We start from the raw sequence: 26680 nt of genomic DNA on the forward strand, positions 1-26680 counted from the left end.
ATCAAAGATGGCGAATCAATTCACTCACATATACATATACGGCATTCAATGGTAACACAAAGACAATGGAAAAATACAGATTCACACAATACACAAGATTAGTTAAGACTAAACTAAACACTGGCTATGCCTGAATGTTTGTTGTCTTACTGAGTCTATACGCATTGCTGGATCCAAAAGACGCGCTGTCCTTGTAGAAGCCGCGATGGTGTTCTGGTCCTTTTTCTGGGTGGAAAATTTGCGGTGCTTTACAGCGGTAAACTGATGTAGCGTTCCGCGTACACCAGTTTCCACTCGCTATAGGCCACTAAGTTACCGCAAGGTAAACTAGGTGTGTCCGTAAGCCTGGTGGTGCGCTGTAGAGAATTCAGCCTCTGTCCGAGTATTGGAGCAGATGAGGTGAAGAAAAGAGCATCGAAAAAGAAGGTGAGAAGAAGGGGCAATCCCGAGAGCATGCCTTGCTCTTATACGGGGAAAGTTTATTGCTCCCGCCATTACGGGATTGGCTGAACCGAGCTAGACATCATGCGGGGTGGACGTCGCAGAATTGTCCTGTGGGATTGTGGGAAATGTGGTCCCTACACCATCATCCTCCAAGAGGGCCCACATCACCCCGCCGCTGAAAAAGCCCACCTTGGATCCCTCCATCATTCAGAACTACCACTATCTCTTCTTCCTTTTTTATCTAAAACAATCAAATGAGCTGCTTCTAATCAACTTTCTTATTTCTTTTCTAAGAACAACTCGCTAGTCCCCCATCAGTCTGGTTTCAGACCTGGCTACTCGACGGAGACCGCACTGTCCTCATTCTTCTAGATCTCTCTGCTGCCTTTGACACTGTGGATCACTCCATCCTCCTTTCCTCCCTGTCAGCAACAGGGATCTGTGGCACAGCCCTGAACTCCTACTTCTCTGAGTCCTACTTCTCTGGTCACTCCTGGGCTGGTACAGTATCAACACCTCGGGCCCTTGCCACAGGAGTTCCCCAGGGCTCAGTCCTAGGCCGCCTTCTTTTCTCTCTTTACACTCGTTCCCTTGGCCCTGTTATCACTGCTCATGGTCTATCCTACCACTGCTATGCGGACAATACTCAACTCTTCATCTCATTCCCACCATCTAAAACTCAACCCAGGTAAGACTGAAATGATATTCATTTCTGCTATTACCTCTCCCCATATGGATCTCTCCATTTCCCTCGGGGATACCTCCCTGACGCCATCACCCTGTGCAAGGAACCTCGGTGTGGTGATGGACAGCAGACTGTCTCTCTCTGAGAACATTGCGGCGGTGACCTGGTCATGCAGGTTCTTCCTATACAACATCCGGAGAATCCGCCCCTTTCTCACCCCCTACTCAACCCAGCTCCTGGTCTAAGCGATGGTTTAATTCTGCCTGGACTACTGCAACTCTCTTGGCTGTCCTCCCAGCATCCGCCATTAGACCTGCTCCAACTTATCCAGAATGCAGCAGCTAGTCTGGTCTTCAACCTTCCCAAACAGTTGCATGTCACCCCCCTGCTTACTTCCCTCCACTGACTGCCTGTCATGGCTCACGTCAAATTCAAAACATTGGTGCTAGCCTTCCAAGCAGTTAAGGGGTCAGCCCCAGCTTACCTCCAAAAAATCATCAGACCCTGCACGCCTGCCAGACCTCTTTGTTCGGCCACCACAGGCCACCTGGCGCCTCCAAAGCAGCAGAATCTCTTGCCATCTTCAAGCACAGACTGAAGATGCATCTCTTCAAGCTGCAGCTCTCCCTGTCCCTCCCTACCTCCCTGTAAACCTAAATTGTTGCCTTTACCTGTGATATTTACTCGTGTATTAGGATGTTTTGTTTGGCTAGGTAAGCAGTGTTTGGCTAAGTAAGCGGCTTGTTCATGCATTTGCGTGTTGCTTTCAAAATGATGTTGCATAAGCAGGTATCCTCACAAACGTATCTATTCATTGTCGCTTTTATTTGCAATGATTTTTTGGAGATTTACATAGTCTAGCTGCATGTCTATTGCAGAAAATGTCTAAACCACTGCTTAGGTAATGTAGCTAGTATTGATTCGGGGGTCGACCCGAAACCCACGGGTACCTGAAAAGAAAATTCTCGGGTCAGGCGAGTTCAGGTCGATTTATGTGACAAAGGGATTTATGTGACAAAACTTTCCAAGGGAAAGAACGGCAAAGCCTCCTATGTTTTAGGAAGCTTTGCCATTAAGGGTTTCAAATAAAAAGCACATTTGTGCCAAAGTAACAGACTCTCCTGATACTACATGGTGTAGTTCATGTCATTGAAATTACATCCATTAATGGATTTAGAAGCTGCTAAGTGCTTTAATGAAATTGCACACTCCACCACGACCCCTCACCACCACTCAAGTCTCGAGTCTCATACAGTGCGCTTGCCTGCTCCACACCTGGTGTACTTCAGTATGTGTCCTGTGGATGTTTGTGCTTAATCATGGGATTATAAGAGATGTTGCAATTACATTTCTTGCCTCTTTGAGGCCACACGGTGAAGGATCATTTTGGTCCATTTTACCACAGAGAGCTACAGCAAATTTAGAAAATATATTTCAGCAAAACTATCGAGATGAACAGATGCTACTCTGGAAAGTGGAAAGGGTGACAGCCCCTTTGGGCAATCAGTGCTTTGAGTGGCAAAAACAGTAGGGAAAATCCATTGGCTGCTGTCAGTGCTTGGGGATAAAAGAGTAACCTTCTGGGAGACTATAGTAAAGTTCTGGGAGACTATGCAAACCACATATAACAGAGACATCTCCACTGATGCTACACATTGCCACAGGACTTCTGTCAGAAATTCTTGTCTTGAGAAAGACAGACATAATTTACTTCAGTGATAATTGAAGGTATTATCTACATTCAAATGATAATACCTTGTGAGCGATTGATTTGATACTGCTTGTGAGCGATTTGTAGGTGCTTTAAATAGGCGTCTTCAGAGCGACGCCAGAGTATATTAGTCTCGCGGAAGTAGTTCTTCATCATTAGTGCATCATTGTAATGTCTGTGGTATCACTGCGGACCGTCCACTCGATGCGGTAAAGTGTAATTTTATAATTGCTAATTTGAACAATCTGAGGTTAGGGCTTGAGCCAGTCTGTTTGTTGTATTTCTGTTAAACGCTCATACTGGTTGCATACCTGTAGAGTGATTGAACATTTGTGTGAAATTGCTGAGTTTGTCAGGAGTTTGTCAGGAGATTAGCGCTGATTTGATACTGCTTGTGAGCGATTTGTAGGTGCTTTAAATAGGCGTCTTCAGAGCGACGCCAGCGTATATTAATCTCGCGGAAGTAGTTCTTCGTCATTAGTGCATCATTGTAACCAGGTGTGTGGTATCGCTGCGGACCGTCTACACCAAAGCCGACGAGTGTGAGAGAATTGTAATCCTACAAAACAAATGACAAAGAATAGTGATATTCAGTTCATGTTAAGTGTGATGCATATATCATGTTTCTGCAGTGACTGGTTGGTAAAGTAAATGGTTTTCTTATGCTACTGTGTTCTTCCAACAGGTGTACCAGTTGTGAACCATTATACCTGACAACATAATATAATGAATTTCAGTCAACCTGGAATGATTGCACATTCAGATTTCTGTTATGAGTCTGTGAATAGATCATGCCCGAAGAGCACCTACCCAACTGTGATACGGATTACACTGTATATTTTATTCATCACCATCATTGTTCTAACCATGTGTGGAAACCTCCTTGTTATAATTTCCATCAGTCATTTCAAACAGCTGCACACTCCAACCAACTACCTCATCCTCTCTCTGGCAGTAACTGACTTTCTTCTGGCAATAGTCATCATGCCTCCTAACATGGTGCTCACAATTGAAACATGCTGGTATTTTGGAGAGGTGGTCTGTAAAATACATTTAAGTAATGATATCATGCTGTGTACTGCATCCATTTTACATCTTTCATTCATTTCTATTGATCGATATTATGCTGTTTGCCAGCCCCTCCACTACCAGACCAAGATCACCACTTATACCATAGTGGTCATGATAATGGTCAGCTGGAGTGTTTCTGCCTGTGTTGGGTTTGGGATGGTATTTCTGGAACTGAACATTTTGGGCATTGACGATTTCTATTATAATAATGTTGCTTGTGTAGGAGGCTGCATTCTGTTCCAGACTCAAGCATCAAGTTCAATATCTTCCCTTTTCTCGTTTTACATCCCTGGGTTCATTATGCTGGTCATATATCAGAAAATCTTCCATGTTGCACAGAAGCAAGCCCGTTCTATTCACAGCATTGCCTGTAACAATATACACTCTGAGAACAGCAAAATGGAGCGAAAGGCTACAAAGACCCTGGCCATTGTTATGGGGGTATTTCTGTCATGCTGGACACCCTTTTTTGTGTGTAACATAATCGATCCAATCATTAATTATTCCATTCCACCAGCTATATTTGAAATGCTTGTCTGGATTTACTATTTAAATTCAACATTGAATCCTTTTATCTATGCTTTCTTTTATAGTTGGTTTAGGAAAGCCTTCGCATTGATCATTTGTGGCAACATATTTCAAGCGCATTCCTCAATAACAAAATTGTCCACAGAATGAAAAGCTCCTGCTTTGACTCTGACTTCGACTTCAACAAGCAAATGGTAAACATGTTGTCTCCCTCCAATGATGAAGTGTCAGCACCTCCAAATTCATTGGCTGTGGGACCATTACTTAAGGCCTGACATTAATTTCTATTTTAAATATGTGCAGATCATGTTGTTTGTCTTGACCCCCTTTATATTTTAGAATGCGAAAAGAGAGGGAGCGAAGTAAAAAGCAAACATACATACATATACACCAAAAAAAAACAGACACACACACACACACACACACACACACACACACAAAATAAAAAGTCTTATGTAGGGGAGACTGGGGCACAAACTCTAATTTTTTGGTTTTCGCTTAATTAAAAAATATACACTCAGTGACAACTTAGGTAGACCTGTACACCAGCTTGTTAATGCAAATATTTTATTAGCCAATCATGTGGCAGCAACTAAATGCATACAAGCATGCAGACATAGTCAGGGTGCCAAACTACAATAAATGGTGAAATAGTGATAGTCTGATATTTTATTATTGGATTTTTTACATTGTATTTATTCTATTCTGAAGATGATTGAGTACTATAATGACTTTTTGGATTGGCACTCCTTGTGGAATTCCCCTTACCGATCTTTTCAATTAATAATATTAATTGGCATGCAAAATAATTGGGTATACATGAGAAAAAAATATTGGGTCTGCACAAATGCTAAATGTGTGCATTTATATAGGGCCTTCATCCAAAGCACTCTACACACACCAACAGCGATTGGCTGCCATATAAGGTGCCAACCAGCACATCAGGAGCATTTGGGGATTGCTTAGCGACACTTCAACACACCGAGGGCGGGATAGAACCAGCAAAACCTCCAACTGCTCTCACCTCCTGAGCCAGTGTTGCCCCAAAATGAAATATTACCATTTACTGTACAGTGTAAGGCCATTTCTAATGCCATCATGAGCTTCTAGCGAATGATACTTTACACTATTAACATCTTATCAACATTGTACAGTGGGCTCAGAATTATTGACACCCTTAATAAAGATGGAGAAAAAATTGCTGCATCTAATAAACATGGGTAATGATCTACATTTTATGTTTAAACATATAGGAAAACGATATACTTTGATTTCAATACATTTACTCTCATGTTTCAATGTTTTTATTTAGTAATTTAATTTTTTTTCAACCACAGGTACTAAAATGATTGGCACTCCTAACAATTATTGTAGATAAACTTAAGGTCAAATTGGCAATACAAATATGAATAGGATAATTTGTTTTCCGATTGAATGGTTAGATGAGGCATTTTTATTCCAATCGGCCTGTTAATCCAAGTAAACATGGAATAAAAGGCTCCATGTAAACAGGGATAATGATTCTGAAAAGTTCTGCATGGAGGAGTGGTCAAAGCAAGTTGAGTGAAAAGCAGCATAGATCAAGCAGCTGACACCGGGTGTCAGATTCAAGGGTTAAATAGACCAGCATGGGCAAACTACGGCCCGTGGCCCTCCATTAATTTAATCTGGCCCGCAATCTTAACCTTATCTACGCAGCCTCCTTTTGGGTCAACGTACCAAATTATTTTTCCGTTCATATTTGTAAGATAATACAAACTGTGATATAATAAAACTGCAAGATGACAACAATTGGTCTGTTTCTAGAGCAATTTACAATCAACATATGATTCTGACCTACATTCTGTTGCCATAGTATTGTAGCCGAGTCTGTGCTGAAAACTGAGACGGGTGCGTAGGGGGTTGGACCCAAAATGCACGACTCCGAAACAGTGGTGTAATAAAGTCCCGTTAGGGCTTTATTTTGGGAATATCCAGAGAGCAAAAAATCCAGGCAAAAAAACAAAGCGCAGTACCGAGGGAGAAGGCAGTCTCGTAATCAGTACACCATGCAAGAAGTCCGGTAGCCAGGAAAGCCGTCAGCTGGGCAGAAGTACAGGCGGGCGGTAGGCAGGCTCAGGGTCGATGATGCTGCAAGAGTGAAGACCGAAGTCTGCTCCGCGGGGCAAAAGTACAAAAACAGCAGCCAAAGTCGTGGTACAGGCAGGCAATGGTCAACAAAACAGAAGTCAATAATCTTTGGTCAATAAACAGGCTTGGATCGTAATGGGTAGACAAAAGGTGTACTGATGAACAGGGGTAGCCAAAAGGTGCACTGATGAACAGAAATTTCGTAAAGACATTACATGAAACTGAGCTTTATATGCAGGTGTAGACAGGTGTAGACAATTAGTTTGAGAGCAGCATGAGAATGGAAATCAGGTGTGGAGGATTGACAAGTTAACAAGGTAATTAGTAATCGTTAGTAATAAACCTATCCTGCCCTCGCGCTACTATTATTAGTAAATGACATGCACAAGAAACGTAAGGTAACAAACACATGATTAGAATGTTAGTATTACCCAATCCTGATCTATCATTAGTAGATTAGTAAGTACATTACATTAAATTATTGGCATTTGGCAGACGCTCTTATCCAGACGTACAACAAAGTGCATACCCATAACCAGGGATAAGTTCGCTGAAAGACCCTAGAGGGTGTAGGGTCTGATGATTTTTTGTAGATAAGCTGGGGAAAGTAGAAATTGAAACAATTAGGGTGTGAGTGACAGAAAGGGAGAGAGAGAAAGCAGGAATACAAGATTTGCAGAAAGACATGAAAAAGTGTATGCTAATCAATGACCAGTGCAACGTAACATGAAACATAAATTGTGACATAACAAGTTTGCGAAATATGACAAACTAAATAACATGACATGGCAAGACTAACAATTAAATCGTAACAACAACTAAACATGAAACATAACATAACATGAAACATAAAAATGTGGTGATACTAGACTAACATAATATGTGACATGACAATAACATAACCAAGACAATAACTAAACATAAAACATGACATAACAAACATGAAACGTGACAGGACCCCCCCCTTAACAACCGACTCCTGGTGGTCCTTTGAGTTTGTCAGGGTGGTCACAATGGAAGTCTGTGATCAATGACTTGTCCAGAATGAGACTGGGGGCGACCCAGGAACGCTCTTCAGGGCCATAACCTTCCCAGTCAACCACACCACGGCCCCTCTTACGAATGTTCAATAGTTTTTTCACAGAGTGGTTATCAATGATGCGGGGGGAGGGGGTGGGGGATCAGGGGGACATAGGGGGTTAGAAGATTACAGGCTTAATACATGAAACATGGAATGTGGGGTGAATCTTAAGTGAAGCGGGGAATGATAACTTGACAGAGGATGGGTTCATAATGCTGTGGATATTAAAGGGGCCAATGAAACGTGGTTGGAGTTTGTGAGAGGTGGCTTGGAGGGGAATGTCCTTAGTGGACAGCCAGACGGAGTCACCTGGTTTGTAGGCTGGGGCTGGTGTGCGGTGGCGATCGGCGAAGCACCGATTACGGTCTGCCGTGCATAAAAGCGCGGCCTTGGCGTCCCACCACATGTTGGCACAGCGTTTCATGTGGGTGGCGAGGGAGGGAACAGCGATCTCGGTTTCCTGGTCAGGAAACAGTGGAGGTTGGTAGCCTAGAGAGATCTCAAAGGGAGACTTTCCGGTGGCGGCGCAGGGCAGCGTGTTGTGCGCATACTCAACCCAGGTGAGCATCTTGCTCCATGAAGCCGGATTCTTGGCAGACACACAACGTAAGGCAGCTCCTAAATCCTGGTTGGCCCTCTCGGTTTGCCCATTGGACTGGGGGTGGTAGCCGGATGAAAGGCTAGCCGTGGCACCGAGGGCTAGGCAGAAAGCTTTCCATATTTGGGAAAGTCAGGCGATAAGTCAGAGTGAAATTGAATCTTCCGAAGAACAGCGCCCATCTAGCTTGGCGTGAGTTCAGTCTTTTGGTCGTTTGGAAGTATGCCAAGTTCTTATGACTCGGTCCAGACAATGAAAGGTTTCTCGGATCCCTCCAGCCAGTACCTCCACTCCTCCAGAGCCAGTTTGACCGCAAGGAGTTCTCGGTTCCCCACATCGTAATTCCTCTCCGCTGGTGAGAGCTTCTTGGAGAGGAAGGCGCAAGGGTGCAGCCGATTGTCGGAGGAAGAGACTTGTGAAAGCACGGCTCCCACCCCAGTGTCGGACGCATCAGTCTCCACAACAAACTGGCGAGTGGGATCGGGGTGCACCAGGATAGGGGCAGTGGAGAAGAGTCTCTTAATTTTGACAAACACCCCCTCCGCCCCTCCGCTTCTGGACCCCAACGGAATGGTATGGCAGTAGATGTGAGCTTGGTGAGGGGGGAGACAACTTGGCTGGAATATCTGATGAATCTGCAGTAAAAGTTGGCGAATCCCAAGAAGCGGTGGAGTTGTTTCCGAGTAGAAGGCGTAGGCCAGTCAGTGACTGCCTGAATCTTCTTTGGATCCGCCCTGATCTGTCCCTTCTCCAGAATAAAACCAAGGAACTTGACAGTGTCTGTGTGGAAGACACTTCTCTGCCTTGACAAACAATTTGTTCTCCAAAAGTCTCTGAATAACTTGTCTGACATGCTTCTTGACATTGGTGGAGTAGATCAGGATGTCGTCAAGGTAGACAAATACGTTGCGGCCCACTAGGTCCCGAAGAACATCATTACGCCTGGAACACAGCGGGTGCATTAGTTAGGCCGAATGGCATGACTAGGTAATCGAAGTGTCCAAGAGAGGTATTAAAGGCAGTCTTCCACTCGTCACCCTCTCGAATACGAACCAGGTGGTAGGCGTTCCATAGGTTTAACTTGGTGAAGATAGTGGCATGGTGTAGAGGATGAAAAGCGGAGTCCATCAATGGTAGAGGGTATTTGTTCTTGACAGTGATGTTGTTAAGCTCCCTGAAGTCGATACAGGGGCGCAATGAGCCATCCTTCTTCTGCACAAAGAAGAATCCAGCGTCCATGGGTGAGGAGGATGGGCGAATCAGTCCATTGGCTAAGCAGTCCCGGATGTATTTCTCCATGGCAGCTCGATGGCGCAGTCGTAAGGTCGATGAGGGGGAAGCGTCTGTGCCAGTGTCTTGGAGAAGACCATGCCTAGGTCATGGTAAGGGGTGGGCACCTTCTCTAGGGAGGGCTTGGGGGCTTGTGGTGGGTTGGGTGCACCCTCTGCTGGTGCAGGAGTGGATCACAGGCAGGATTGGTGACACTCACGACTCCAGGCTTGAATCTGGCTTGAACTCCAGACTTTGCGGATCTGTTCAGCAAAGGTCGGGTACCGGGGAGGGAATGAACCCCCGGACCACACAGCTGTAGCCCAGTCCAAAGCTCTCCCCTTGAGTAGCCCCATCACATAGCTGATCTGGCGGTCATCACTGTTGTAGGTCTGTGGTTGCTGCCAGAACACAAAGTCACACTGGAGCAGGAACGCCTTGCATTCTCCGGTTCTCCGCCGAACCTCTCCGGGGGGGGTTGTTGTGGCTCCCGGAATTGCCAGGTTCCCATGGGGTTGGTAGGTGGAGGTGCAGGCGGGTTGGCAGGCTGTTCCAGTGGGTGTGGCTGAACCGTGATGGCGAGTCTCCTCATCTCAGCACACAGCTCTCGAATCTCCAGATGAACTTCGGAGATTCCTTGAGAGTGCTGCTGGACGATGGCACCTTGTTCCTGGAGGGCGTAGAACATGTCAGCAGGGTCCATGTTGGCGAAATTGTTCTGAGACGGGTGCGTAGGGGGTTGGACCCAAAATGCATGACTCAGAAACAATGGTGTAATAAAGTCCCGTCAGGGCTTTATTTGGGGAATATCCAGAAAAACAAAGATATGAAACACTTTGTCACGTTTCAGGTCTGTCTTGCCATGTTTTATGTTTATTCATTTTTGTCTTAGTCTCGTATTGTCTTATCATGTATTATGTTAGTCTAGGTTTGTCATGCCGTTTAGTTTATTTCTTGTTACGATTTATTTTTTCGTCATGTCTAGTTATGTTTTGTTACGATTATATTACCTTGTTATGTTGAGTGGTTATTGTCTTAGTTTCGTTTTGTGTTATGTTTTTGATTTATGTTTATTGTTACGTAGACTGGTTACTGTTTAAACATACACTTTTACATGTCTTTCCGCAAACCTTGCGTTCCGCCTTTTCTCTCTCTCTCTTTCTGTCATTCACACCCTAATTGTTTCCATTTGTCTATTTACTAAAACTACTAACGCTAGATCAGGATTGGGTAGAACTAACAAACTAATCATGTGTTCATGTTACCTTATGTTTCTCGTGCATGTCATTTACTAATTTACTAATGCTAGGGCAGGATAGGTTTATTACTAACGATTACTAATTACCTTGTTAGAATTGTCATCCATCGCACCTATTTTCTATTTCCTTGCTGCGCTCAAACTAATTGTCTACACCTGTCTACACCTGAATTTATATCTCAGTCGTTTGTTGCGAAATTGTCTGCCTCTTGTTTTCTGATTGATTCACGTTAAGATCCAAGCCTGTTTTACCGACCATTGTCTATTGATTTCTGTTTCGTTGACCATCGTTTGTTTTTTGACCACGTCTTCGCCGACCGTTTTTGTACCTTTGCCTCGCTGATTGTTTCATGGTTTCGACTTCCGCATCGCCCTCGACTATGACCCTTGCCTGCCGTCTGCCTGTACTTTCTGCCCCGCTGACAGCTCTCTTGCTACCGGACCTTCCTGCACGTCTACCCACTACGAGTTTGCCTCTTCCCTCGGCACCGTGCTTTTTGTTTGTTTATTGTTTGTTTGGCTGGATCTACGTGTATGGACTTTGCTTGTGTTGACTACGCTCCTGGGATTCGTCCCGAATAAAGCCCTGACGGGACTTTCTTATCATTGTTTCTGAGTCGTGCATTTTGGGTCCAACCCCCACGCACCCGTCTCACACTTTGGAATCACTGTATATAAATATTAAAATGACACAAATGTCAGAGCATGTCACAGTCACCAGTTTTCCTCATTTTGCCCTCCGACCCCAGAGGGTTAAAACGTGGCAATCTTCTTGTACGGGGTTTCCTACCCTTTCCTACAAGGTATTATGTGTCACATTCAGGTGACAGGCAGTTTAAGAATATTGCTGTGTTCACATAGCAGAATGAATATTCAGATGTGCATAAAACATAGATACACCCATAATTTTACTGGCTAACAAGGCTCTGTTTAAACTCCCTGGGACTATGATCAAATTGTATATAACAGAATCATCTTCACTGATGCTACACATCGCCGTCTCTCTGCCAGAACATCTGCCAGAAGTATCAAGACCTAATTTACTTCAGAGAGTATTTATTGAAGCTAAATGTAAATGTTTTTCTTATGCTACTTTGTTCTAGCAACAGGTGTACCAGTTTGAACCATTATATCTGACAACATAATACAATGAATTTCAGCCAACCTGGAATTATTGAACATTCAGACTTTTGTTACACGTCTGTGAATAGATCTTGCCCAAAGATCACCTACCCAACAGCGATACGGATTACACTGTATATTTTCTTCATCACCATCATTGTTCTAACCATGTGTGGAAACCTCATCGTCATCATTTCCATTGCTCACTTCAAACAGCTGCACACTCCAACCAACTACCTCACCCTCTCTCTCGCAGTGACTGACTTCCTTCTGGCAACAGTCATCATGCCTCCTAGCATGGTGCGCACAATTGAGACATGTTGGTATTTGGGAGATGTGGTCTGTAAAATCCATTCAAGTACTGATATCATGCTGTGTACCTCATCAATAGTAAATCTTTCTTTCATTTCCATTGATCGATATTATGCTGTTTGCCAGCCCCTCCACTACCAGACCAAGATCACTACTTATACCATAGTGATCATGATAATGGTCAGCTGGAGTGTTTCTGCCTGTGTTGGGTTTGGCATGGTATTTCTGGAACTGAACATTTTGGGCACCGAAGATTTTTATTATAATAATGTTGCTTGTGTAGGAGGCTGTGTGTTGTTTCAGACTCAGGCATCAAGTTCAGTAACTTCCATTCTCTGTTTTTACATCCCTGGGTTCATTATGTTGGTCATATATAAAAAAATCTTCCATGTTGCACAGAAGCAAGCCCGTTCTATTCACAGCATTGCCTGTAACAATGTACACTCTGAAAACAGCAAAATGGAGCGAAAGGCTACAAAGACCCTGGCCATTGTTATGGGGGTATTTCTGTCATGCTGGACACCCTATTTTCTGTGTTACATGATTGATCCAATTATTAATTATTCCATTCCACCAGCAATATTTGAAATGCTGGTCTGGATTTGCTATTGTAATTCAACGTTTAATCCTTTTGTTTATTCTTTTTTTTACAGTTGGTTTAGGAAAGCCTTCAAAATGATCATTTTTGGCAATATATTTCAAGCGCATTCCTCAAGTACAAAATTGTCCATGGACTGAAAAGCTCCTGACACTATGCTTATGAAAAGATAATAATTCCCAATGATGCAGAAGTGGGTTTCCTGGGTCAAAATAGTTGATTTGTTGTAAGATATATGATTGTTTCCTGATTTACATCATTGCACAATTCAGTAATTTTGGATTGATTTTGAGACAGCAGGGTATACTGCTTACAATTTTCTTCATAGATCATTATTTGTAGTAAGTTTTCAGACAGATCAGAAAGACTCTTCAGGAACGAGGCATGGCACGAGTGACTGCTGTCCACAGAAGACAGCACTACAGTGGTTACACTGCAAGATACAAACCACAAGCTTGCTGCAAATACAGGATGGCCAGGTTACATTCGGCAAAAAGTAATACATAAAATAGCCTACAAAGTTCCTGAAAAGGTCTTGCGGACAGATGAGACCAAGATTGACTTGTATCAGAGTGATGGCAAGAACAGTGTAGAGGCTAAAAGGAACATCCCAAGAACCCAAGCACCCTCATCTGTGAAACGTGGTGGGGGTGTTATAGTTAGGGAATGTTTGTTTGCCTTAGGTGCTGGCTCACTTGCCTTCATTGATCATGTAACTGCTTGTAGCAGCAGCAGAATTAATTCTAAATTCTGCTAGAATAATAATAATAATAATAATAATAATAATAATAATAATAAACTTTATTTATAAAGCACATTTAAAACAACCATGGTTGACCAAAGTGCTGTACAAAACCAGGCAATAAAATTAAAGAAAAAATGAAATAAAATGAGATGAATTGAAATGAAATGAAATTAAATGAAATTAAATAAAATGAAATACATGTACATTATCTGGATTCCCCATTTATGTCTGACATAAAGGCCTCACTAAAAAGGTGGGTTTTTAACAAGGATTTAAAAACATCTATGTTTTGGGCAGATTTAATATGTGGCGGTAGGCTGTTCCACAACTTGGGGCCAGCTACCTCAAAGGCCCGGTCACCCCTCCTAGCTCTCCTCGACATAGGGACATCTAAAAGTTGCTGATTGCATGATCTAAGTGATCTAGCTGGGGTATACATATTGACGAGTTCAGACAAGTACGTAGGTGCTAGACCATTCAATGCCTTAAAAACAAATAATAAAATTTTTAAATTTATTCTGTAACGGACAGGAAGCCAATGTAGGGATGACAGTGCTGGTGTAATATGTTCCCGTTTCTTTTTGCCAGTCAGAAGGCGGGCAGCAGCGTTCTGCACTAGCTGCAGACGGCAGAGAGAGGACTGGTCTAAGCCTATATACAGAGAATTGCAGTAGTCCAGCCGAGATGTTATAAAAGCATGGACCACTCTTTCCAAATCTTTTTGAGAAAGATAGGCCTTGACCTTGGCTATTTGTCTTAACTGAAAAAAGGCAGCTTTCACAACAGCACTAATTTGCTTCTCAAGTTTAAAGGCACTGTCAAAGGTGAAACCAAGGCTTTTTGCAGCAGGAACATTTTTGGGGGCCAGGGGGCCCAAAGCACCAACAATGTCCTCCAATTGATGTCCAAACATAATGACCTCTGTCTTATTTTCATTTAAATGCAGGAAGTTAGCATCCATCCAGTTTTTTAAGTCTTTAAGACATGCAAGTAAAGGCTGCAGTGATTTCTTGCATTGAGATTTTACAGGTAAGTAAATCTGTACATCATCAGCATAGCAATGGATATGCTTCCTGAAAATTGACCCCAGGGGCAGCATATATAAAGAAAATAATATAGGACCTAGAATAGAGCCCTGGGGGACCAAACTTGTGGAGTGCATTACCCCACAACAAGGTAATGGGCCTTATGCAAGAACATTTTCGTATTTTCATCACAAATTTCTCTTACTTTTTTTGTGCAAAGGGCTCCTACAAGTGTTCAACAGACGCTCCTAACCTAAAGGTGCCCTAAATTAAGATGTCCATTATAATACAATATATACAGAGCTGTAGGTGGGTTCCGTCAGATGGATGGCCAATGGGACAACAATACCTGATTGGGTAGATTTTTTGGCAAACAAAAGTTTGTTTTGGTAAGTACTGCATATTGTTTGGACTATGTTTTTCATATTTATTTTTCAGTCTCACAAGCAATTTTTGGCAACATATTTCAAGCGCATTCCTCAATAACAAAATTGTCCACAGAATGAAAAGCTCCTGCTGTGACAAGCAAACGGTAAACATGTTGTCTCCCTCCAATGATGAAGTGTCACCACCTCCAAATTCATTGGCTGGCGGATCATTACTTAAGGCCCGATATTAATTTATATTTTAAATATGTGCAGATCATGTTGTCTGTCTTGACCCTCTGCACTTATACCCTTTTTTATATTTTAGGATGACAAAAGAGAGGGAGGGAAGTAAAACGCAAACATACATATCCAACATATGCATCAAAACACAAACACACACCCACGCAAACACACACACAAAAAAATCTTATGTTGGGGAGACCGGGGCACAAACTCACATGTTTTGGTTTTCGCTTAATTAAAAAATATACACTCAGTGACCACTTATTAGATAGACCTGTACACCAGCTGGTTAATGCAAATATTTTATCAGCCAATCATGTGGCAGCAACTAAATGCATACAAGCATGTAGACATTGTCAAGAGGTTCAGCTCTTTTATAATGGGGAAGAAATATGACAGATAGGGTGGGTTGAGTATCTCAGAAACTGCTGGTCTCCTGGGATTTTCATGCCCAACAGTCTCTAGAGTTTGCAGAGAATGATGCTAAAAACAAAAAACATCCAGTAAGTAGCGGTTCTGCAGGCAAAAACGTTGTTGTTAATGAGAGCAGTCAGAGGAGAAGGGCCAGACTGGTCAAAGCTGACAGCAAGGTGACAGTTATTATAACTTTAAGTGGATAGGCTACAGACTCTGAAGACTAGTAAGTCTAAATCCTAAGTCAAATGAATACATAATAAAGTGCTCACTGAGTGAATAAGCATATTCGAGTAAATATTTTTCACCTACAAACAAGATACATGTCTTTGCTATGATTATATACCATCTGTACAATTCTAGGGCATTCCTGGCAATTGCCTTTAAACCAAAATTGGGGAAGTACTCTTGTTACGACTTGCCCTGACTGTTATAATATTGAAGATAATAATATGACGCTCTGATGAAGTCTTGTTTCAGTTGTTAGATTTCGGTGTTTTCAAGATGTAACTGAGTTAAAAAGTTGACACGCAAGTTCTGCTCCCATTCAAATGCATATCCCCACAATCACCCTGTTTTCCCACACTCTTATTTACATTTACTTTCCTGGCGTTGATTGAGGTCTAGGTGCCGACAACCATTTGTCTGTGGCCTAACCAGGAAACCTGTCAATAGACAGGTAATTATCATATCTAAAGGAGTGTTTTGTCACAATCAAGAAATAAAAATTAAATGTACATTCATGTGACACAATACGTAATGTATGCTGACCATGAAATGGAATGTAATAATAATAATAAAGTTGACTGAGCACACATGCTCTTTTGTAGCAAAGTGAAATGGTCTAACCTGTATGTTTTAAGATTGTGGGAGGAAACTGGAGTACCCGGAGGAAACCCACGCGGACACGCGGGGAACATGCAAACTCCATAATTCACCGTGCCGCCCAAATAAAATGCAGAAAGAATGGCCTGTTTCTGACTGCCGTTCAAGCTTGCAAAACGTTTATCTAAATCCTCACCCTCTGCATAATTACGCGTGGAGGGGGCATCATTTCTGTGTCGCTTTGGTGCCCTGCACTGTCTCCAAAAATGTCCAGGTTTCCCACAATTACGACAGTTACTGTTGCGTCTACCATCTGTGTGATTATGTCCATAACTATTCAAAGCACGGATCTTACATTCCGTATCCAATTCTACCCTCCTAGCTGCCGATAGTAGCTGATCAAATGTAATGGTTTCATCTTGCCAGTCGGGTTTGCTAAGCTTGGTGGCGGATCTTATTTCTGGCAATAATGCTTGCATAAAAGTCGTTTTCAGAGGACCATTTTTACTGGAGGAAAAATCATCAACTGCCTTGCCAGTCTTTTGAATACAGACGGCCACTTTTCCCCAATTCGTAGATGCATTTGTAGCTTTCTGTATAAATTGCTCAATTACCTCCCATCCCTTAGCAAGATTTTGACCATTACCTTCCAACGCAATAGTAACAGACAAATTCAGTGTGTTGACCTCTGTGGGGGTTATCACCGTGGCCATCAGCTGTACACCGTCATACGGATGTAGACAATAAATTGTTTTCAAACGATTAATTTTCGCCCAGGTGTCCATGCCGGCCACACGCAGGTGTTTTAAATCCTGCGACCACTTGTCAATATCTTGGGGCTTGGTTGGTTTATGGGTAAAATTAATTTCACCCTCTACCCGTCTTTGTATTACTGCCCTTAATTGAGGTGCCATGTCATCATCCGATTTACTACCACTGCTCGTCCATTCATCGTCCCGAGCTAAAACAACCGGCTTCCTTTCCTGATAATGTGGGGCAGAAGGTTGAACTGATCGTGCCAACGCGTCACTCCCAGGGGCCAATAATTGTATTTTCCGCAAATGTTTAATTTGTTCTTTTAATGCTATTATTTCTGCATCCCTTTTAGTCCTCTTTGCTTTGACACTTTCCAATTCGTCGGCTAGATTTTTTACTTTTTCTCTTTCAATGTCAAGGAGTCGGTTGGTTTCAACCTTGGCATTCATTTCATTCCGCCTTCGCATATGACTAACAATAAGCACAGCGAGGGGAAGTTTACGTTTATCCGACATGCGTAGTAATTTCCCGTATGCTTTCTTTATATTATCCAAACTTCACACCTTATCTTCGTCAACTTGAAAACCATACTTATTTTCAATATACCTTTCCATGTCCTCCAACTTCAAATGTGAATATATAAAACTTTTTGTATCATTGATAAGGGAGTCACTGGTAACGTCAGGTACGGCCTTTCCGCCTTTCTCAGAAATGGGAACCTGACTCTTATCACGTTTCCCAAACATGATTTCAGTTACAAAATTAAAATGACTGACAACTCAAACTTCAACTTCTCAAAGGCTATTCATGTGTCACTCACAGAATCACACACAGATGACCGTTTTTTTTAAAGATATTTTTTAGGCCTTTTTCAGCTTTATTGGACAGTATATAGTATAGAGAGACAGGAAGAATGGGAGCGGAGGGGAAGACATGCGACAAATGTCAGACGGACGGATTCGAACCGCTGACGTCGCGGCAATGAGCTTGCGGTCAGTGCTCTACAGGCTGCGCCACCGAGACACCCCAGATGACCATTTTTTAAGCTAGGATGCACAATTGGCACGACTTAATGTTAGCACTCCTTTGTATTAATTAGGACTCTGAAACTAAACAACACAAGTTAATGCCAAAAAAATGCATAAGCTACTTTTAACAAAACGGTATACCAGACACAAGTACGAAACAGTTATACATTAAACGTTAAACAACAATCGCGATACTGACAACGGATAATTTCTCATACACACATCAGGGGTAGAGCAAGTTTTATACACCAGCGTTAAAATCACGAACACTGCCACAGACAGCTCTTGTAATGAGGAATCCTCTGAAAATCCCTTTTTACTCACCGGAGGTTTCACTAAATTTACTTCTTTAAATTAGTGAATTGTGCCCTGCTTTTCCCATCTACATGGAATCCCCTCTAATAGTAAGGCCGAACAAGCGCGCACCAACGTTAAATCACAAACTTCGAGGGTGTAAGACAAGTTTCAGCTCTTTATTCGTGGTTCCAGGTAGTGTGTACGTTCTCCTGAGCTTTCACCAATCTTACACAATCCTTACTGGGAATTACACAGTTTATAGCAGTATCTGAAAGGAAGTGCTTCATCCATTGTGACAAAACACTCCATTAGATATGATATAAATTGTGTCATTGTGCTGTATTGCAACTAGGGTTGCCACCTCAGTCCTGTAAAAATCCTGGACACATACGAAGCTGGCAAACTGAGTAATCCGGACTGTCAATCGCTCTCGAGGGTGTGTGAGCCTGAAGGAATGTGGTGTGCAACTACCTTGTGCTTGGTACTGTCACAACAAATTCTATCCCCCTTACAAAACTTATCCCCTCCGGGGTCACATTTCCGGTTTCTGGTTATGTTCCCCTCATGCGTAAGTTAACGTCATGAGTTAGCGTCAAGTGGACAGTGTGGTTGCCAAGCTTTATCTGTTGGTTGCTATGATGCGATCTATAAGATACATTCCCCTGATGCGTATGGTAGCATCAACTGGCTAGTGTAAGTTAGCGAAACATATATAAATTGCCAATTTCCCGACAGTTTAAGATAGCGATAGAGATAGCTAGTGCTCATCTCTCAGTGGACTAATATCAGTAACGCTAGCTAGTTAGTGAAACAGATAGCAAACCATTCGGCAATAAATATATGTAGAGAAGTAGATAAGCATGACATAGGTAGATATATTTAAGTTAGCTCTCAAAAAAGAAATATCTAGCTAGTGAGACAGCCAGACGGATAGATTGCTCACTAACTAGAAAGATAAGCCAAAGCTGTTTTTCATTCCTAGCTAGCTAGGGATCTTTCTTTTCTTTTTAAATTTTTCCCCGATTTTTCCCTTTTTCTCCCAATTTGGTAGCCAATTGTACCTCGTCTGATTCAATTGGAGGTAGTCGTATTAGATGTACCGCCCGTACCCCGTCCCTCGGCGGCCCGAATGAGAGCGACACGCCTTCTTCAAGCCGTCTCGTCTCGTGCCCATTGCCGTGATTCCGAGGCGCCTGAGGGGCTTATTGTGCGACGATCTAATAACCCTGCCAAGTCCCTCCCTCTGGAGCAGCGAGCCAATTATTGCTGCCCCACGTGAGCCAGCCAAACTTGGCTTTTGGCAGGACCGAGAATTGAACCCCGGTCCCCGGTGTGCAACTGCAGCAAACTGCAACCGCAAGTCTGCTGCGTCTTAGCCTGTTGCGCCACCGCAGCTCCTAGCTAGGGATCTTTCTATCTATCTCGCTAGATGTAGCCTATATTGTGGTTCAATGTATATAAATAATCGAGATATTACATATGAAGCACTACATATTCACAAAAGCATCGCTAGCTTGCCAATGCAGAGCCTATTACACACAGCAGTAACCAAATATGATTGACATCATTGCAGAGACGGAACCAGAAACATGACCCTGGAGGAGATAAGTTTTGTAAGGGGGATAGAATTTGTTGTTTGTGCATTTTTGCGAGACATGCATGCTCTGCAAGATGGACATTGGGGAAAAAACTGAACACTCAAAAGAGTGTGATGTCCCCCTGTGCTTACAGCTAAACAGGAACTGTTTTGAAAAATGGCATGCAAAACTTTGAGGTGTTTGTGAATGGCATCTTCATTGTATGTAGTTTGTGTGGTGATTTCAATAAATTCCTGAATCAAAAAATGTTTTTGTTTCTGTTTTCTAAATGGCTCAGTGAGTATTCCCAAACACAAATTCACAACTCCACTTCAAACCCCCGGAAATTGTTCTCTATTTTTTTCATTCTCCTCAGCATGCCGCCTTCTCCACCTCAGTCCTCCTTCGCTGCTGATGACTTTGCAGATTTTTTTGATGAGAAGATCACAGACATCCGCAGATCCTTTGCAACCACCACCCACCTCTCTATGCGCCCCCTCTCTAGACTCATCCCTTCCTTTTCCACATTCTCTCCCCTTACACATGGATGTTTCTCAACTTCTGCTCTCCCACCACCCTACAACCTGTTTAATCAATGATTAAACATACCGATAGCCTGAAGGTTGGAAGTTCTTTGAAAGACTGCTTTAACTGGGCTCTCATGTCTATGTGACGCCAAAACAGACACCGGGTTTAATAAAAGATATTTATTAAACAAACGCAGAACAGATGAACTAATGGGAAGTTAGTAGTGTGGTGTATTTGTGTTAAGAGCCAATGAGGATATGGTATACTGTTTGATTATTGAGTTTCTAGGAAGGTTGTATTATTCCCTCTTGTGATTGGTTGACTGGAGTGTGATGTAAACTTAATGTCAGTGGTGATATGGCTGCCGGATGAGAGACATGTGAATGGTAATAAAGTAGTTACAATAAAGTAAAGTTGAGTAATAAGTAAACTTGGTTTGGAGTCATCGGATATATTGAAGCTGCAAAACAACAGACAGTACAAGTAGGGTAAGTTAGTAGGGTAGGGTAGTATGATGTGTGTGTGTGTGTGTGTGTGCATGCGGGCAAGCGTGCGTTTTCCTTGGACAAAGTGGGAGTAGCTAGCTTGGGTAAGCTAGAGTTCTGGGTGTGTTAAAGAGTATTAGTGTTAGTTGTGAGAAGAGTGACTTGCGCAGTTTACTCTATATATGCGCGAAAGATGGCAAATCAATTCACGTACATATACGGCTAACAGAATGCATTCAACGGTAACACAAAGACAATGGAAAAAATACAGATTCACAATATTAGTTAAGATTAAACTAAACACTGGCTATGTCTGAATGTTTGTTGTCTTACTGAGTCTATACGCATTGCATTTTTTACATTTACATTTTTGTCATTTGGCAGACGCTTTTAATCCAAAGCGACTTACAAGTGCATAGGTTCTACCACAAGTCAAAGCATCACATCCAGAACTAGGAAAATACACAGGGAATGCTGTTCTAAACATATAGTCGTCATCATAAGTGCAATTTTTTTTTTTTGGGGGGGGGGGGGGGTTAGACAAGGATAGGGGTATCAGAAAGGGGGGGGGGGTGGGGGAAATCAGGAGGGAGGACTAAGGTAGAGTTTGAAAAGGTGTGTTTTGAGTCTGCGTCGAAATAGGGGGAGGGATTCTGCTGTCCTGACAGTGGTAGGCAAGTCATTCCACCACTGAGGAACCAGAACGGAAAACAGACGTGAACGTGCAGCTCGACCACCAGGTGCACGTAGAGAGGGAATCATAAGGCGACCAGAGCTGGCAGACCGGAGTGGTCTAGCTGGGGAGGAGGGAGTGATCAGGGATTGTATGTAAGGTGGGGCAGTCCCCTTAGCAGCCTGAAATGCCAACACTAGGGCCTTGAATCGGATGCGTGCGGCAATAGGAAGCCAGTGGAGGCCATTGCTGGATCCAAAAGACGTGTGGTCCTTGTAGAAGCCGCGATGGTGTTCGGGTCCTTTTTCCGGGTGGAAAAGTTTGCGGTGCTTTGCAGAGGTAGCGTTCCGAGTACACCAGTTTCCACTCGTATTGGCCACTAAGTTACCGCGAGGTAAACTTGGTGTGTCCGTAAGCCTGGTGGTGCGCTGTAGAGAATTCAGCCTCTGTCCGAGTATTGGAGCAGATGAGGTGAAGAAAAGAGCATCGAAAAAGAAGGTGAGAAGGAGGGGCAATCCCGAGAGCATGCCTTGCTCTTATACGGGGAAAATGTATTGCTCCTTCCATTACGGGATTGGCTGAACCGAGCTAGACGTCATGTGGGGTGGACGTCTTGTCCTGTGGGATTGTGGGAAATGTGGTCCCTACACCATCATCCTCCAAGAGGGCCCACATCACCCCGCTGCTGAAAAAGCCCACCTTGGATCCCTCCATCATTCAGAACTACCACTATCTCTTCTTCCTTTTTTATCTAAAACAATCGAATGAGCTGCTTCTAATCAACTTTCTTATTTCTTTTCTAAGAACAACTCGCTAGACCCCCATCAGTCTGGCTTCAGACCTGGCTACTCGACGGAGACCGCCCTGTCCTCATTCTTTGACACTGTGGATCACTCCATCCTCCTTTCCTCCCTGTCAGCAACAGGGATCTGAACAGCACAGCCCTGAACTGGATTGAGTCCTACTTCTCTGGTCACTCCTTCCAGGCTGCCTGGGCTGGTACAGTATCAACACCTCGGGCCCTTGCCACAGGAGTTCCCAGGGCTCAGTCCTAGGCCGCCTTCTTTTCTCTCTTTACACTCGTTCCCTTGGCCCTGTTATCACTGCTCATGGTCTATCCTACCACTGCTATGCGGACAATACTCAACTCTTCATCTCATTCCCACCATCTAAAACTCAACCCAGGTAAGACTGAAATGATATTCATTCCTGCTATTACCTCTCCCCATATGGATCTCTCCATTTCCCTCGGGGATACTTCCCTGACGCCATCACCCTGTGCAAGGAACCTCGGTGTGGTGATGGACAGCAGACAGTCTCTCTCTGAGAACATTGCGGCGGTGACCTGGTCATGCAGGTTCTTCCTATACAACATCCGGAGAATCCGCCCATTTCTCACCCCCTACTCAACACAGCTCCTGGTCTAAGCGATGGTTTAATCCTGCCTGGACTACTGCAACTCTCTTGGCTGTCCTCCCAGCATCCGCCATTAGACCTGCTCCAACTTATCCAGAATGCAGCAGCTCGTCTGGTCTTCAACCTTCCCAAACAGTTGCATGTCACCCCCCTGCTTACTTCCCTCCACTGACTGCCTGTCATGGCTCACGTCAAATTCAAAACATTGGTGCTAGCCTTCCAAGCAGTTAAGGGGTCAGCCCCAGCTTACCTCCAAAAAATCATCAGACCCTACACGCCTGCCAGACCTCTTTGTTCGGCCACCACAGGCTGCCTGGCGCCTCCCCTTCTCCAAACTTCCACCTCCTGCTCACAACTACTGTCTGTTCTGGCTCCATGGTGGTGGAACAAACTCCCCATGGAGGTCAGAGCAGCAGAATCTCTTGCCATCTTCAAGCACAGACTGCAGCTCTCCCTGTCCCTCCCTACCTCCCTGTAAACCTAAATTGTTGCCTTTACCTGTGATATTTACTCGTGTATTAGGATGTTTTTTTTGGCTAGGTAAGCAGTGTTTGGCTAAGTAAGCGGCTTGTTCATGCATTTGCGTGTTGCTTTCAAAATGATGTTGCATAAGCAGGTATCCTCACAAACGCATCGATTCATTGTCGCTTTTATTTGCAATGATGTTTTGGAGATTTACATAGTCTAGCTGCATGTCTATTGCAGAAAATGTCTAAACCACTGCTTAGGTAATGTAGCTAGTAGTGATTCGGGGGTCGACCCGAAACCCACGGGTACCTGAAAAGAAAATTCTCGGGTCAGGCGAGTTCAGGTCGATTTATGTGACAAAGGGATTTATGTGACAAAACTTTCCAAGGGAAAGAACGGCAAAGCCTCCTATGTTTTAGGAAGCTCTGCCATTAAGGGTTTCAAATAAAAAGCACATTTGTGCCAAAATAACAGACTCTCCTGATCCTACATGGTGTAGTTCATGTCATTGAAATGACATCCATTAATGGATTTAGAAGCTGCTAAGTGCTTTAATGAAATTGCACACTCCACCACGACCCCTCACCACCACTCAAGTCTCAAGTCTCATACAGTGCGCTTGCCTGCTCCACACCAAATTTAGAAAATATATTTCAGCAAAACTATCGAGATGAACAGATGCTACTCTGGAAAGTGGAAAGGGTGACAGCCCCTTTGGGCAATCAGAGGTTTGAGTGGCAAAAACAGTAGGGAAAATCCATTGGCTGCTGTCAGTGCTTGGGGATAACAGCACCTTCAGTGAGTAACCTTCTGGGAGACTATAGTAAAGTTCTGGGAGACTATGCAAATCGCATATAACAGAGCCATCTCCACTGATGCTACACATTGCCACAGGACTTCTGTCAGAAATTCTTGTCTTGAGAAAGACAGACATAATTTACTTCAGTGACAATTGAAGGTATTATCTACATTCAAAGGAATTAATTTAATTTATTTTCGTTTTTACACCAAATCCGACTAGTGAGAGAGAATTGTAATCCTATAAAACAAATGACAAAGAATAGTGATATTCAGTTCATGTTAAGTGTGATGCATATATCATGTTCCTGCAGTGACTGGTTGGTAAAGTAAATGGTTTTCTTATGCTACTGTGTTCTTCCAACAGGTGTACCAGTTGTGAACCATTATACCTGACAACATAATATAATGAATTTCAGTCCACCTGGAATGATTGCACATTCAGACTTCTGTTATGAGTCTGTGAATAGATCATGCCTGAAGAGCACCTACCCAACTGTGATACGGATTACACTGTATATTTTATTCATCACCATCATTGTTCTAACCATGTGTGGAAACCTCCTTGTTATAATTTCCATCACTCATTTCAAACAGCTGCACACTCCAACCAACTACCTCATCCTCTCTCTGGCAGTGACTGACTTCCTCCTGGCAGTAGTCAACATGCCTCCTAACATGGTGCTCACAATTGAAACATGCTGGTATTTTGGAGAGGTGGTCTGTAAAATACATTTAAGTAATGATATCATGCTTTGTACCGCATCCATTTTACATCTTTCTTTCATTTCCATTGATCGATATTATGCTGTTTGCCAGCCCCTCCACTACCAGGCCAAGATCACCACTTATACCATAGTGATCATGATAATGGTCAGCTGGAGTGTTTCTGCCTGTGTTGGGTTTGGGATGGTATTTCTGGAACTGAACATTTTGGGCATTGACGATTTGTATTATAACAATGTTGTTTGTGTAGGAGGCTGCATTCTGTTCCAGACTCCGGCTTCAAGTTCAATATCTTCGCTTTTCTCATTTTACATCCCTGGGTTCATTATGCTGGTCATATATCAGAAAATCTTCCATGTTGCACAGAAGCAAGCCCGTTCTATTCACAGCATTGCCTGTAACAATGTGCAATCTGAAAACAGCAAAATGGAGCGAAAGGCTACAAAGACCCTGGCCATTGTTATGGGGGTATTTCTGTCATGCTGGACACCCTTTTTTGTGTGGAACATAATCGATCCAATCATTAATTATTCCATTCCACCTGCTATATTTGAAATGCTTGTCTGGATTTACTATTTAAATTCAACATTGAATCCTTTTATCTATGCTTTCTTTTATAGTTGGTTTAGGAAAGCCTTCGCATTGATCATTTGTGGCAACATATTTCAAGCGCATTCCTCAATAACAAAATTGTCCACAGAATGAAAAGCTCCTGCTTTGACTCTGACTTCGACTTCAACAAGCAAATGGTAAACATGTTGTCTCCCTCCAATGATGAAGTGTCAGCACCTCCAAATTCATTGGCTGTGGGACCATTACTTAAGGCCTGACATTCATTTTGACACCCTTAACAAAGATGGAGAAAAAATTGCTGCATATAATAAACAACATGGATAATAATCAATATTTTATGTTTAAACATGTAGGAAAACTATATACTTTTATTTCTATACATTTACTCTCATGTTTCAATGTTTTTATTTAGTAATTTAATTTTTTTCAACCACAGGTCCTAAAATTCGAGTAAAAGTTGAGTGAAAAGCAGCATAGATAATTTCCAAGAAAATGAAGCAGGATTGAGTTTAGCCAGTACAGTTATCCAGGGAACTCAGGAATCTTGTTTTGTGAACAGTGCCTGGAAGATTATCTGCTGGATTTATTTTTCAGTGTATGTGGCCCACGCTGTATTAGTCTGCAAGAAAGCAGGAATTAAATATTTCTGACATCTGAATTTTGCTTGTTGGTGGTCACCTAGCTATTGCAGTTGGCCATTTCGCTACAGTATTTATGTGTTTTGCCGGCATCGCCAAATTCCTGTAGGATATGCAGCATTCTTGTTGCACAGCCTAGAACTGAAGCAGATCGTAGTTTATCAAGTACAGATAGTTAAGTTTGTCGTTGCACACCAGTTACTTTAGGAAGGCACTGATAATCATGCTGAGTACATGCATTACCATCTATGGCAATGTGCAAGATTATTTTTCTCAACACTTAAAAGCGT

General features: G+C 42.9%; 3 protein-coding genes across 3 annotated transcripts; all 3 read left to right on the forward strand.

Annotated features, from left to right (window-relative positions):
- The first annotated feature begins 3566 nt into the window (after positions 1-3566).
- On the forward strand, positions 3567-4589 carry LOC133128602 (trace amine-associated receptor 1-like). Its single transcript, XM_061242253.1, has one exon. It carries the CDS (start codon positions 3567-3569, stop codon positions 4587-4589), a length of 1023 nt encoding a protein of 340 aa, XP_061098237.1.
- Positions 4590-11924: 7335 nt separating this feature from the next.
- LOC133128623 (trace amine-associated receptor 1-like) lies at positions 11925-12947 on the forward strand. Its single transcript, XM_061242298.1, has one exon. The coding sequence runs from the start codon at positions 11925-11927 to the stop codon at positions 12945-12947; it is 1023 nt and encodes a 340-aa protein (XP_061098282.1).
- Positions 12948-24861: 11914 nt separating this feature from the next.
- On the forward strand, positions 24862-25884 carry LOC133128239 (trace amine-associated receptor 1-like). The gene has a single exon (XM_061241617.1). It carries the CDS (start codon positions 24862-24864, stop codon positions 25882-25884), a length of 1023 nt encoding a protein of 340 aa, XP_061097601.1.
- The last annotated feature ends 796 nt before the right edge of the window (positions 25885-26680 follow it).

The sequence above is a fragment of the Conger conger genome, chromosome 5, assembly GCF_963514075.1.
Source record: "Conger conger chromosome 5, fConCon1.1, whole genome shotgun sequence".
Classification (NCBI taxonomy): Eukaryota; Metazoa; Chordata; class Actinopteri; order Anguilliformes; family Congridae; genus Conger; species Conger conger.

Bases quoted from the DNA above. Each gene is read 5' to 3' on its own strand.
- LOC133128602 (XM_061242253.1), top strand. From the start codon at position 3,567: ATGAATTTCAGTCAACCTGGAATGATTGCACATTCAGATTTCTGTTAT.
- LOC133128623 (XM_061242298.1), top strand. From the start codon at position 11,925: ATGAATTTCAGCCAACCTGGAATTATTGAACATTCAGACTTTTGTTAC.
- LOC133128239 (XM_061241617.1), top strand. From the start codon at position 24,862: ATGAATTTCAGTCCACCTGGAATGATTGCACATTCAGACTTCTGTTAT.